Source organism: Suncus etruscus, chromosome 7 (genome assembly GCF_024139225.1).
Source record: "Suncus etruscus isolate mSunEtr1 chromosome 7, mSunEtr1.pri.cur, whole genome shotgun sequence".
In the NCBI taxonomy this organism is placed as follows: Eukaryota; Metazoa; Chordata; class Mammalia; order Eulipotyphla; family Soricidae; genus Suncus; species Suncus etruscus.
Genome location: NC_064854.1, coordinates 92,772,118 through 92,787,723, shown reverse-complemented (window position 1 = coordinate 92,787,723; position 15,606 = coordinate 92,772,118). Strand labels below are relative to the sequence as shown.

Genomic DNA, 15,606 nt, shown 5'->3' with positions numbered 1-15,606 from the left:
CTTCAATGGAGTTTTCTGCCTGTTTTTCTAGATATTATTATGGATTCAGGGCTGTTAATGAGGTTTTTATTCCATTTATATTTGACTTTTGTGTATGTATTAGAAACAGATCTACTTTTATTTTTATTACATGTGACTGACCAATTAACCCAGCATTGTTTGTTGGAAGCCTTCCTTGATCCTCTTCATACTTTTTGCCTCTTTGTCAAAGATTAACTGTCCATGTACCTAAGTATAGACATCTGTCTTTGATTCTTAGATCACTCCTTGCTTTTCCTTTCCCCCCTCACACCCTTTTTAAGTTGTAATAACCCACCCAGCCTTTATTAGGAACCAAACTAAGTTTAATTAATATAAGTACCCTTAGGTAAATCAACCAGCCCTTCAGTGAATTACCACTGTTAACTCTTTGTTAAGTCTGGCTAATAAAAAAAAAAAAAAACAACGCAGGGAAAGCAGCTCAGTTTAGCTAGAAGCTAGAAGCTGGAAGCTGGCTCAGAAAGATCCAAAAAACTCCTCAACCCCCCTGGTCTTTATGCACCTTCTCCCGTGACTCCATTTGGTTTCTTGTTCTACTGATTCAGAACACAAACACAGAGAATACTGTGAACTGCAAAAACAGCCCCCAAACCTAGGATCTATTTCTGAACTCTCAATACTAGTCTACTGCTCTGAGTATCTATCTGTTCTTACTCTACTACCGCACTGTTTACTTGGTTTTTATTGTTTTTGTTTGTTTTGTTTGTGGCCACAACCAGCAATGCTCTGGAGTTAATCTTTGCTTTGTGCTCAGCCACTTTGCACAGTACAGTGCTCAGGAGATCATATGAGAATACAGAGTTCGAACTCAGATCTATAAGTACAGTTAGAATTTCACAGAGAAAAAATCCAAATTAACCACATCAAGAAAATGGAGAGTGGAAAAGAAAATAAGAAAAATGAACAAAACCTTTCTCAGAGAGGACACATAAATGGCCAAAAGGAAAAATAAAGCCCTAGATCACTAATCATCAGGGAAATGCAAATCCAATTAACAATCATCTTATACTAGTAAGATTAACATACATAACAAAGAACAGAAGCACAAGGGACCATATGGGATGCCGATATTCAAACCACCTTCTGGCCTGGATTAGCTAGCTACCTGTAAAGCAAATGCCCTACCAGGTGCTATCTCTCCGACTCCAGCCCAGACTTTTTAAAAACAACACTCCTCAAAAAAAAAATTGTAATTGTACTTCCATATGACCCAGCAATTCCACTATATAGCATTTACCCCCAAAGAAAGAGCTAAAAATCCTTTTCAGGAAATATATTTATATTCCTATGTGTTGACACAAGTTAAAAAAAAAACAAAACCAACCAAATAAAAAAACCTAAAAAAATAAATAGATGCAAATTAAATTATACTAGTTAAAAGGCATTTCTATGGTAGTCTATAAAGGAAAGAAAGCAAATATTCGAAAATGTGTATATTGTGTCTCCATTTTTATAAAATAGTTCAACATACTCACAAAACTATAAGCATACTTACAGAAAAATAATAAACTTTCTTGAACCTTTATAATACATTGAAATGAGTATTAAATTATTTGTTTGCATTACCTCTAAAAATTTTTTTTATTTTTTATTTTTTGGTTTTTTTTGGCTACACCCAGTGGCGCTCAGGGGTTACTCCTGGCTCTGTGGTCAGAAATCGCTCCTGGCTCAGGGACCATATGGATGCCAGGTATCGAATCCACATTGGTTACTACCTAAGAGACATAAGGCAGGAATAGAACTTAACAAGAAGAAAAATCATGTAACCCCATCAAAAAGTGGGGAGATGAACAAAATCTTCCTCAAAGAAATACAGATGACATAAACACACATAAAAAATGTTCCACATCATTAATCCTCAAGGAGATGCAAATCAAAAGTCTGAGTTTTGTTTAAATATAGAGTCCTAGGGTGGGGGGCGGTGAGGCCTTTCTAGGTTCTGCCCAGCACCTGTAGCCCCTACGCTGGTTGGTCTGAAGGTTGCATGGTAATGGTGAAGGCAGTCAGTGGAAGTATCAGGAGTCAGCTTACTTTAATTCCATGGCCCTGACTGTATCTGCATCCTTGCCTCATCTGCCCTCTGCTCTACTAACTGAAGACTCCTCCCAGCTATAAGTGGGTCTAACCATCCAGGTATTAGCATATGGAATTGAGAGAGGGGTAAAAAAATGAGATATTTCACAACATAGAGACAAGCACAAATCTAGAAAAACAAGAACAAACATCTGATGGCACAGGTGCAGGAAGAAAGAAACTTGTTCATTGCTGGTAGAATGTCGACTGGTTCAGTCTGTTTTGGAAAACAATATGGACATTCCTCAAAAAAAAAAAAAAGAAATTGAGCTCCCATATGATCCATCAATAACACTTCTGTGAATATAATCTGTGGACTCAAAAGCACAATGCAGAAAAGGCATCTGTACTCCTAGGTTCATTGGAGTAAAGTTCCCAATAGCCAAAATTTAGAAATAACCCAAGTACCCAAGAGCAGATGAGTGGGTAAAAACCTAGTATATCTACACAATGAAATACTATGCAGCTGTTAGAAAAAAATGAAATAATAAACTTTACTTACATATGGATGCATATGCAAAGTATTATGCTGAGCAAAATGAATTAGAAGAGAGACATAGAATAACCACATTTATTTGTGGGATATTAAAAAAAAAAAAGAAAGTATGGGGCCGGAGAGATAGCATGGAGGTAAAGTGTTTGCCTTTCATGCAGAAGGTCATCAGTTCAAATCCCGGCATCCCATATGGTCCCCCGAGCCTGCTAGGAGGGATTTCTGAGCGTAGAGCCAGGAGTAACCCCTGAGCACAACTGGGTGTGACCCAAAAACCAAAAAAAAAAAAAAGAAAGTATGATAATAATATCATGAGGGCATGGAGGATAGTAAGCTTGCCACAAAGGACAAGGAAGTGCAGTTAGGGTAGAAAAGAGACCACGATGACAATAAAAGGTGGAAATGTGCTGACAGAAGGTAAAGTTACATGCATGATACCTCTTCAGTAACAGTATTGTAAACCACAGTGTTAAGAGGGAAACAATGGAGAGAGAGAGAGACAGAAAGAGAGAGAGTCAGAGACAGAGACAGAGAGAGAGATGCCTGTCAGGGTCAGGTGAGGGGAGGGAAGGAAACAGGGCAGGAAGTAAACTGCTAACATTAGTAGCAGAAAATGTGCACTGGTGAAGGGGTGGGTATTAGACAACTTTCTTTTTTATAACTGAAACCCAACTACAAACATGTTTGTAATCATGGTGCTTAAATGAAGATATATTAAAAAATTTTTAGTTAAATAAAAATGATACTTTAACATTTAATAAGATAATCACTAAAGAAAAAAAAGATAATCACTAAAGTATTTGAAAATATAATTCAAAATTCAGTAAGTTACTTCTACTGAGCTAATTCTAAAAATGTGGACAATCCTTTATATCATATCTGACATCACAATAAAGTGACTAAAACTATACAAGAAATATATAACAAATACATATATACATATAACAGATCTTCCATCCTTTTTTGTTTTTTTTGGTTTTTGGGTCACACCCAGCAGCACTCAGGGGTTACTACTGACTCTACGCTCAGAAATTACTCCTGGCAGGGACCACAAGGGGTGCTGTGATCAAATCTGAGTCGACAACATGCAAGGCAAATGCCCTCTCCACTGTGCTACCGCTCTGGTCCTTCCATCCTTTTTTGTTTTTGTTTTTGGGCCACACCCGGCGGTGCTCAGGGGTTACTCCTGGCTGTCTGCTCAGAAATAGCTCCTGGCAGGCACGGGGGACCATGTGGGACACCGGGATTCAAACCAACCACCTTTGGTCCTGGATTGGCTGCTTGCAAGGCAAACACCGCTGTGCTATCTCTCCGGGCCCCCTTCCATCCTTTTAATGAAAAACTCCGTGTGGTCTGACTACTGTTCAATCTCAGATGCTGCTTATGGTCCCCTAAGTACCACCTGAGTACAGAGCCAGGAATAAGTCTTAAACAATTAGGTGTGGCACCAAAACAACACAAATACCCTGAATCAACATTCTATACTCTTAAGGAAAAATATATAAATACATTGATAATAATTCATATCAATGCCATCAACAGCATAATCTATTGAGTCTAAAAATGTTTTTATGTTCTGGTCTCAGAAAATGTGTTGCAGTTATTCAGCACAGATGTCATTCAGAAAAAGTTGTCTGCTTTTATTGACCTATGTTAAGTCTAAACAAAGTTAAGTCGCCAAAGCCTCTTGTGATCCTTATCCAAATTTCTTCTTTCCAGTGTAGTCATTGGAACAAACTCTAAAAACATATATTGTAAATAGTTCAATTGGCAAGAGAAACTCAAGGGAAGCATATCATTACTTTTTAATAAATTTAGTTTTACTTCCTTTCAAAAAATAACTCCCGGGAGCAGAGAGATAGCATGGAGATAAGGCGTTTGCCTTGCATCCCATTAGGTCACCCGTAACCCGTACCTGCCAGGGGCAATTTCTGAGTGTAGAGTCAGGAGTAACCTACTGCCGAATGTGACCCAAAAACCAAAAAAAAAAAAAAAAAAAAAAAAAAGATAACACCCATATGACCCAGCAATTCCATTGCTCAAACACAAAAATATTTGTTCAAAAGATATGTATGCAATCTATGTTCATTGTAGAACTTTGTACAATAGCCAGGATATGAAAACAACCCAAATGTCCAACAATGAATGAATGGATAGGAAAGTTCTGGGATATGTACACAATGGAATATGATGCAGCTGTGTAAGAAAAATTGCAACACTAAGACCTGAGTGATAACACATTGGATAGGGCATCTGCCTTGCATGCAGGGCCAAAAACCTGGGTTTGATAGCAGAAATTCAATATGGTCCCCGGAGCCCCTGAGCACCACTGGGTGTGGCCCCAAAACAAAAACAAAACAAAAAAAGGTAACATGGTCCGATGCAAAGTAATTTATAGAAAGAAGAACACTGCATAATCTCACTCATCTATGGAATATAGAGACAAACAGGAGAATAGACAAAACAATGAAGAATCTTTGATTTTATTACAATACTTATCAACTAACAGTGGGTATTAGTAGTAAAGGAAAATGAAGACTGTCTTAATTACAGTAGTGAAGAGTCATGGGCACATAGGAGTGGTAATAGCCTGCAATAACTGTACATCAATATTATAAACTTATAAATTTAGGTAAATATTATTACCTAAATTCTAACAAAAATTGCATAAGTAATTTACATTTGAAAACATAAGACAGATGCTTCTTTCTTATTCAATAACTCTTCCACAGCAGTTTTTTAATTAACCCAACTACTTATACTATGATACATTTGACTATAGCTCAACCTAGAGAATAACAACAAAGAATCACTCTTTTCCTGATTCTTATTACTCTCAAAAGCCTCTCTATCTCATTTGTATTATATTTTCTAATAGAGACTTAACGAGACTATTTATTACTTTCCATCCTAGTTGACCTTTATAATTCATACATTATATTTCCTTTTTTAATTTCCATTTAAAAAGGTAGAAAGTCTGAAGGATGGCCCAGAACATAACTTTCAAAGGGTAATTTTTTAAATGATCTCCTTAGCTGGGTTAAGTTATTTTTAAGTTTTGTTTGTTAGTGGGTTATAACAATAGCAGTATTATAGCAATGACAATAAAAAAGTAGTACTAACAATAAAGCTTTACTTGACTAACATGTACTTGTAACAACTAAATGACATGAGTTAATAACCAAATACACTCAATAAAATTTGGGGCAGTTTACTAAAATTTGAGCCAAAAATATAGTCTCAAAGCTCTCTGGAGAACCAAAAATGGCCACCTATTTGGAATAATCCTACAGAACCTATAAGAATCAAAACAGGGCCAGAGAGACAGTAGAGAGTAAGGCACTGGCTTTTCAAGTAGCAGACCCAGGTTTGATCCCTGGCACTATAAATGGTCCCCTGAGTTCTGACAGGAGTGACCCTTGAGAACAGAGTTGGCAAGTATCATGAGTACAGCCACGTGTGCCTCACACACCAAAAGAAAAGAATCAGATCATACCAATAAACTGTAAGTTCCAGTAATCACTGTGGATTCACTATATACCATAAACAATAGTATACTTTTCCTGTTCCAAAACTCAACAGATGGAACTCTTACTGATAAAAGTTATTAAAAATACAAAGAAAATAGAAAATAAGCAAAATAAACATCCTACTTTAACGGTAAATCAAAGACAATTTAAATATAATACATTTACTTCAATACTATTCATAATTTGGTACAAATAGAATTCAGAAAATTTTACTTAGAATGTCATTTAAGAGAGATAAATACTTTGTGGACTTAGAATTTTAAGATTTCTTTTAAAGCAAAAAACAAAATTAATTTTTTGTTTGACTGAAAATAAAGTGTCAAGTAAGACTAACTATACGAAGAAGCAAAGAATACCTGTGAGTTTGATTTTGGAGAGTCGAGCCAAAATTCCTGGTAAATTATCCACATGTAGTTTCATCTCCTTCCACTGGATTTCATCTCCTGTCCGTTTTCCAACTTCAACTGAGCTTTCAATTATTGAAGCAGATTCTAGTTCAAGTACTTCTTTTTCATTTGTCTTACTGGACAAAGGTAGGCTTGGGGGTGAAAGAGGTCTTATTTCGTATACATCAGCTTTGCCTTGACTTGAAGAAATTTTCTCAAGGAAAGGAGATGACACTGGTTCTGGCTTTGGTCTTACTTGCTGGTTCAGACTTCTGTTCAGTTGTGTGACATACTAATTAAAAAAGTACACATCACTACAAGACCAAGATGCTCTTAAACAGGTTGTTAAGTCAACACTTTCCACTAATATCCAGCTTTTATGATACTTAAAAGATTTCAAGTATTAAAATAATAGTTAATTAAATAACTAATATTAGAGGATTCTTTTTTACATGAATATGGGTTTTTTTTTGCATGGATATACAAAGAAATAAAATACATTTAAAGACAAGCAAGTTTTTCAAATTCTATGGTTTCCAAAATTTATTAGGAATTTACTTTTTAAAGATGAAGTTCTCCTTTAGAATATTCCCCAACTATAGTACCAGAAAATGAAAGTTTAATAGTACCAACAAAACAATTTTTTTCTATATCAAGAATCAAATTAAGCTCTTGACATTTCATGATTCCCATGATTCAAGGAAACAATACAAAAAAATGTTCAATGGCAGAACAAAATTTAGGACTAACTGATATTACAATAGTGTGTGTGAAAAGAGATATGTATTTTAAAGTTAGTTTCTATAACCTACCAGCAACAAGTAATTACTACTAAAGTCTGTGTGGCATTTTTTTTTTTTTTTGGATTTTAGTCCACACCCGGTGACGCTCAGGGGTTAGTCCTAGCTAGGTGTTCAGAAATCGTTTCTGGTTTGGGGGACCATATGGGATGCCAGGGATCGAACCGAGTCTGTCCTGTATCAGCCGCGTGCAAGGCAAATACCCTACCGCTGTGCTGTTATGGTGGCCCCTGTGTGGCACTTTATACAGTTTTATTTATCATATAGGTTATGTACTATTTTTCTTTTTTAATCCCAACTGTTATTAAAGATGATGGATAGTTATTAGCATTTCCTTTTAAATTTACAGATGAAGAAGATGAATAGAAATAAACTGATCAGTCAGGAATCAACAATAATTATTTATAGTTTGAGACTTGGAGTCATCTATCATAGCAATTAGTTTATAACTTTACCATTATATTAAAAAAGTGAAATTTGTCTTAGACAAACAAGTCCTAGAGAAAATAATTATAAATATAAAATATATGAAGGTTGTGTTTAGATAAAATGGGAAGAGCACACACTTTTGATTTTTTCCCCCAAAGTCCACTGTCCTTAATCCTGAACAAAAAAAAAAAAATCAACAATGATTTATATATTAAGATTTTAAGGTAAAGTGGTATTTTAAGTTTAGAAGAATAAGAGAAATGTCAAACAGGAATTCAGATTATGAATTTGGTATTCTTTCATGCCTATTTTATAAACATGAGTTTATAGCTATCATTTCTCATCTCCATAGGAAACACACCATTCTTGGACTAGAATATTATGGGCATTAGCCTTGCATGCAGTCCACATAAATTGAATCCCCAGCATTCACTACGGTTCCTGAGCTACAGGAGTGGTCTTTGGCAAATAAACAGTCAATAAACCATGTGGGAAGAGCAGGAGTTATAGCCCAAACCAGCTGTAGGGCATTTGCCTTACACACAGAGAATCCAGGAAGGACTCAGGTTCGATTCCTAGCATCCCATATATTCCAGAGCCTGCCTGGGGCAATTTCTGAGTGCAAGGCATGGAATAACCTCTGAGGGTGGTGGGTGTGGCCCAAAACAAACAAACAAAAAAATAAGAATAAGCCATGAACACCATTGGGTATGGCCCAAAAACCAAAACAAACCAAAAAACTATCCTTCTCTATTTGAGAAAATGGCAAATGCCCTCAGTGGTCATATTAAATAAGCCCAAAATGTGATGAAGTCAACCTAAAAAAAGGTTGTCAAAAGGATGGAGATATATCATCAATTCCACTTTAAAATGCCAAGCATTTTTAGAAAACTAAATAGCCCTATTCAAAACTGCATATGTAAAACTTTATTTATTTATTGCTTTTTGGGCCACACGGGTTACGCTCAGTGGTTACTTCTGGCTATGCACTCAGAAATCATTCCTGGCTTGGGGACACTGGGGGAATCAAACTGTGCTTCATTTTAGGTTAGCGCGTGCAAGGCAACATGCTACTGCTTGCACCACCACTCCGGCCCCGTAAATAACTTTCAAATGCAGTGCTGCTGAATGAAAACAGGAGAGCAATTCTGTTTTATAAGCAATTATTTTGGCATTAACAAATAAACAGAACTTTAATGGCTGTTTTAAAGATGCATTAAAAGTTCATCTTTTCCTAATTTTAGCCTAGTCAAAAAAAAAAGCCAGAAGCTTCCAATCTCTGTTCAAAAAAGTCACCAATAAATTCAGGATCATACTTTAAATCTCATATGCCAGGATTTTTTGGTTTAAGTTCAAAATAATCAAAGCAAGGGATGAACGTTTTGTATAAACTTAAGAGAACTAAATAAAAGTTCTTTTAGAGTTCTTACAACGTCTTGTATACTAGCAATGTCTGAAATTCCCTCTTACAGAGAAAGCAAATGTAGTAGCAGTAGATTAAGGATGGTCTTTGTACATACCATGCGCTTTAGGAGGGTAAACTGCTGTAATGTAGTCCATTGCTTATTGGCACTTCTGAAAAGATGCATAAACTTGTGAGGAGATTCCTGTATAGCTCTCCTTTCCAGATACCATACACATCCTCCTACCCAACCTAAGGAAAGAAGGGGGAAAGTATTAATAATTGATACTTCTACCTTGATAACTGTACCCACAGAAAAGCAAAAACAATCACCACACTAAAGCACAACATATCTAGTTGGATTAGATTTTTGATGATTGAAATGATTGAATATAACCTGTCAAAAACTGCAAATTATCAGCCCTACTTAAGTTAGCATAATTCTTAAGCAGGACTAGAGAAATTTTTCTATTTAGTATAATTGTATTTTTATTACATTAAGTACAGAAATGACCACACTGTAAATCTTCCAAAGAAGAACATATAAACTAGCTTACGTTTTAAAAAATGAAAAATGAGAACTATTATTTTTCTCAATAAGTAATAAGCATATTGGTAGATGAACTTAAGATTAACATGCTTAAAAGAGAAAATAATTAATTCCCAATAAAATTATAAGTCTAATTAGAAAGAAATTATTTTTGGTGTGAGAATTTAGCTTTTAATCATTTTATTAAACTTTTCAATTTTCTTTTTTTTTTTTTTTTTTTTTTTGGTTTTTGGGCCACACCCGTTTGACGCTCAGGGGTTACTCCTGGCTATGTGCTCAGAAATCGCCCCTGGCTTGGGTGGACCATATGGGACGCCGGGGGATCGAACCGAGGTCCTTCCTTGGCTAGCGCTTGCAAGGCAGACACCTTACCTCCAGCGCCACCTACCCGGCCCCAACTTTTCAATTTTCACTAAGTCTCTTCCTTAGGCCTTCATGTCATTCCAGCATACAAAACAACAAAATCTTTACTTTGAAGTCTTTCTTCTGTGCTTCCTAGGACAATAAAGGATCTATGAAACCTTTCTTCTTAATTTCCTGAATTGTCTCTTCTTACTGTGCCTGCCACTTGAAGGCAGCTGTGTAGTTAGTGATCACTATCATCTGTCCCTAAGCAAATGCAATTATAAGGTAATTTCTAATATTCAACCCATTTCTAGTGTCATTATACTTTTTCAATGTCTATTAGTATGATCTCATAGATGAACACTTGGAATAACTTTACTCTTAACCCTTTGCTCATCATTGGAGTTAAAACCAAGTCCCAGTTAAGCTGTCAAGACATCTTGAACTCATCTTCCTTTATTCTCAAGTCCAATAAACTGTGAAATGCTTCTTTCCATTCCTAATACACACCCTTACCAGTTTACAACTCAAAGGATTTAAGCCAGTCATTCCGTCCTCAGCAATTTCCTTTCCTCTCTAATTTGAGTTCCATAAAGCCAATTAGAATATACAATTTTCACCCCAATATTCAGATATGATATACTGCCACCGAAGTTCTTCTTACCCTGAGCTAAGTAGATTACACATTTTACAATCTGTTCATCTTTTATTCTATTTCCTTACTTTGTGTCCTGACTCAACTCTATCAAACTATAGAAAATTTTCAACTACTTTATCGCTTCTTTTCTTCAAGGCACTCTTTCAGGCAAATTGTCTCTACCATCAGGTTTCTTGACATCGGGTACTTTCCTTTATCACCCTCGCTGTATAACCTAGTAGAGTGCCTTCAATATAAGAATAATGTCTAACGACAGTATTTCCAGTTATTTTTTTTGTTTGTTTGTTTTTTGGGCCACACCCAGCAGCATTCAAGGGTTACTCCTGGCTCTGTGCTCAGAAATCACACCTGGCTCAGGGAACTATATGAGATGTTGGGAATCGGATATGCGTCCATCCTGGGTCAGCAGGGAGCAAGGCAAATGCCCTACCACTACTACTCTGGCCCCTCCAGCTACTTTATTTAGACTCTAGGAAAAATCTATCAGTGTTGGGAATACACAGAAATTATCTTAGACTTACTTCCCTAAGAGATTTTCTTCAAACCTAATTATTATGAAATGATTATTTTTTACATATATGAATGTGTGTGTTTTGTTTGTTTTATTTTATTTTATTTCTTTTTTTTTGGTTTTTGGGCCACATCCTGCAGTGCTCAGGGGTTACTCCTGGCTGTCTGCTCAGAAATAGTTCTTGGCAGGCACGGGGGACTATATGGGACACCAGGATTCGAACCAACCACCTTAGGTCCTGGATCGGCTGTTTGCAAGGCAAACACCGCTGAGCTATCTCTCTGGGCCCACATATGTGAATGTGTTAGCCTATAATGACAAAATCAGTCTTCTGACTAAAATTTCCTCCAAAACCAGTGTTCTAAAATTTAACTTTATTTATTAATTTTTTAATGATTATGTAGTCACACTTTCGATTGTTTTTTTTGTGATAGAAGGATCTAAATGTCTAGATTTCACTGTTTTGTTTTTCTGAGTGTAATTTCAAATCAGTTTTTAGTTGTTTGGTCCAATCAGACATGCCTAATACTAGAAGAGCAAGAACCATCTTGGAAAATACCTGAAGACTGAAAGGGTTGATGTAAAATTTTATTTGGAGAGTGAGAGTAGAATTAGGAGCCATCTCCATGGTGCATTCTGCTGGGTCTGTGCTAAGGAATCATCACTGGCAATGTTTGTGGATCATGAGCAGTGCCAAGATTGAGACAGTGTTGGCCACATAGAAGACAAATGCCTTAACCCTTCAGCCCTGAATGTGAAACTTTTAATAGTAGAAAGGGAAAAAATCTAGAAATTTTTATTTTTAAATAATGAAAATATTTTAGTCAAAAATGTCACATTTCTATGAAATAAACTAGAATTAAAAGGTATTTCAGTAAAATATACTTAAAATATATAAAATAACATATACATTGTAATTTTATTCTCAAATGTTTTTAATTGGGAAAGCTAGTGAGGTAAACTCAGACATATGTAGTAGGTTTTCTATATAAATCATAAGTAATACAAATTACTTACTGGCAAGTATTTTTGGAGATTGTTTTCCTTGTTATAAGAAGCTTATTAATTCCTTCTAAAATAGCGTTTTATAAAAATACTGATATGAAGCTGGAAAGATTAATGTGCAATCTGGCTTACATGCAGTGGTCCCAGGATTGTTCCCACCACCCCATATTGTTCCCCAAACCCTCTGAGCAAAGATTCAAGAGTAAGCACCAAGCACTGCAAGGCTGGTGCAAAAACAAACCCCTCCCCTCATTTTTTTTTTGTTTTTGGGTCACACCCAGCAGCGCTTGGGGGTTACTCCTGGCTTTATTCTCAGAAATCGCTCCTAGCAGGCTCAGGGGACCATATGGGATGCCGGGATTCGAACCACTGCCCTATTGCATGCAAGGCAAATGCCCTACCTCCATGCTATCTTTCTGGCCCCTGAAACAGGGAATTCTAAGCAAGCCAAGTGAGTTATAAAAAGTTAAAAAAAAAACACAAAATTGAATGATGGGAAAACAACCAGTTTAAAGAACACACCTTAGAAAAATCTCCATACAAATATATGACAATCACAGCACTAAAAAAAAGTTCTCCTAGGCCTCAGCTGTAGCACAGAGGGGAGGGCATATGCCTTGTGAGAGGCAGACCCGGGTTCGATCCTCCATATCCGACATGATCCCGTAGTCTGCTAGGAGTAATTTGTGAGCTCAGAGTCAGTAATAACACCTGAGCACAGCCAGGTGTGTCTACACCTCCCCACCTCCCAAACAATCCCTGGCAAAAAAGAAAGAAAAAAAGAAAAGACAAACAATATCTAAATCAGGATCAAGGACAGGAGCACTCACGGATAACAAAGAATTAAAAAGAATCACAGACCTTTAAAATAATTGTTTTCACAAAGGAAAACTTCAGTAAGACAAAAAAATAAATAAAATGAAGCTTTTATTAATCCCCAACGTTTAAAAATGACAAATTGCAACCATCATTTCATCTGCACTCCCATTTCCCACAGTTATATTCCTAGTTTCTGAATCTATAGGTTGACCCTTGTTGGGTCAATGAAAGTGGAGGCCACAAAATTGTGAATTATAAGTAGTCTTGACAGTGCTATTTCATACAGGTGTCCTTAGTAGAAAAACTTTAAGCAGCCCATTTTTTTTATCTCACTCTATGAAAAAGAGGAATCCTTGAAGATTTTGTAGTTTAACTGCCTCATTTTATAAATAGAAAAGTCAAATCCAAAAAAGTCAAATAATTTGACTTAATAGTAATATTACATTGGGGAAAAAAGGTAAGATATTTCAGTCGCAGTGCTCAAGATTACTAGTTGCTGCGGATCTCAGTTCTGATAGGTGAGGCTTGAAAAAAATGACGGATCTCCAGTATGAAGAATATTACTCTAATTTCTATGAGTTACTGTAATCTAGGGCAAAGTAAATGTCCTCCTCCCCCACTTTAGTATTTCCAACAGGTCCAATTGTATTCATTCACAAATTTAGAATCAATAACATAGACCAAAAACTGTTCTTTCTGGGCACTGGGGCTATAGAGGTGAACCACAGAAAACAGTCCTTACCGCCAGTTTTATTCTAGTTAAAACAACAATAACAACATAAAACAACCACATAATAAGAAGTAATAGAATTACAAGCTGATCATTGTTTTTTTTTTAAAAAAAAAAAAACAGTGCTCTTAGAGGAGATTGGCAGGGTGCTCTACTTTAAACAGGGTAGTCAGCGGCCGGAGAGATAGCATGGAAGTAGGGCATTTGCCTTGCATGCAGAAGGACCGTGGTTGGCATCCCATATGGTCCCCCGAGCCTGCCAGGAGTGATTTCTGAGCGCAGAGCCAGGAGGAACCCCTGAGCGCTGCTGGGTGTGACCCAAAAAACAAATAAATGAAAATAAACACGGTAGTCAGGCCCCGCAAATAATAATAACAACAACAACAACAATAATAATAATAATAATAATAATAATAATAATAATAATAAATGAAAATAAAAGTACTGGCAAGGACCAAAAAAATGCACTCGAGCTTCGGCCCGGTTCTTAGGATGTTTCAAGTAGAGTTGCATCTGGGACCACAGCGGGAGGAAAAAGCCCAGGTCTTAAGACAAGCGTGGTCACGTCTGTAGTGTTGCCAGTTGTCACGGTAAGCTTTCCCGCGGCGCCAGGGCTCCAGCGCTTTCCTCCTCCGGACTTGCCAGTGGCTAGAGCCGAGGCTCTGAGATGAGGACGAAGGTGAGGGAGGCTCCTGCTGGGCCATGCTCCTCTGCAGCCTCCACTTTGGAAAACCTGGAGGCTCTCCACGTGCAGCCCCCCCAGCCCCCTACTCTCTGGAACCCAGATGGCTGTGAACCCGGGGGGCCGCGGTACAAGCTCAGATTCGAACTCCGAAGCCTCTTCACGTTAGGCTCCCGCAAAGGTCACTTGTCCTCCAGGTGCCCGGCCAACCTCGCCAAGGTTGGCTCCCAAGGTTGCAGCCAGACCTCGCACACTGTGGCCACGAGAGAGTAGGCCCTAACCATGCTGAGGGCAGGCGCAGTACCTGTCAAAAGGCGTGACGAGAGAGTGTGGGGAGATGGGGCCATAGCTCAAATCTCCGGCCGCCTCCAGGGTATTAGTATTGCCGTGTCCGGTCTCCTCACCGGCTGCTGGGCGCCGCCATCTTCTTTCCCCGCCCTCCACCTCCGTGGGCGGGCACTTCCGGTCTCTACTTCCGGTCGGCTAGCCGCGGCAAAAAGCTCTGCGGGCTGGCGGCCGGGCTGACAGCGCTGAGCTTGGAGGTTCTTTGGGGAAAGTTAGTGCGCTAACTCCTGGAAGGCAAGACCGAGCCCCCGCAGCGAATGGGATCCGAGATTCTCTCTAGCAGCCTCAGGCGGGATCCGATTGCCTCCGTGCCGGGGCTGCGTCTGATTGCGAGATGCTTTCTGGCCATTTAAAAGTTGGCGACCGGAGAACTCAGAGGAAATGGTTCTTTCTCGTAGAAGCTTCGGTCATGCCGTCTGATGACTTATTGGGACTTGAGCTGTACTCGTTTTTTTGCCAAGTGGAAGGACTGATCAATTTGAGGTTGCCTAAATTCGAGTTCGCTTGTCTCCGCGCTACGCTGGGAACAGAATCATTAATTTAACTAAGATCGAAAGGTGTGCGGTGTTTAAGCTATGCGGAAAATGCATGGAGATCTATCTGTGCTTGAATCCAGACTTCACCAGCTGGGGTACTTGAGTAAATTATTTGTCCTCGTCTACGAAGTGGTTAATAATGATAGTTTATAAGATTATTTGAGAGGATTAGACAATGTATTTCCCCTACACAATCCGATCTCTAGAAGCATGTGTAGATTCTAGCATATTATTGTGATTACTAGAGCAGATCTCAGCAACTTTCCCTTCGAC

The 15,606-nt window shown here is 37.8% G+C and overlaps 1 protein-coding gene across 1 annotated transcript in view; it reads right to left on the bottom strand.

Annotated features, from left to right (window-relative positions):
• The window catches only part of LOC126013819 (protoheme IX farnesyltransferase, mitochondrial), a 124,158-nt gene extending 109,286 nt beyond the window's left edge, over positions 1-14,872 (bottom strand). Inside the window, 3 exon segments of the mRNA XM_049777020.1 lie at positions 6,492-6,813; positions 9,271-9,404; positions 14,757-14,872. Coding sequence (XP_049632977.1) covers positions 6,492-6,813; positions 9,271-9,404; positions 14,757-14,799 — 499 coding nt within the window. The 5' untranslated portion in view covers positions 14,800-14,872.
• Between the last annotated feature and the right edge of the window lie 734 nt (positions 14,873-15,606).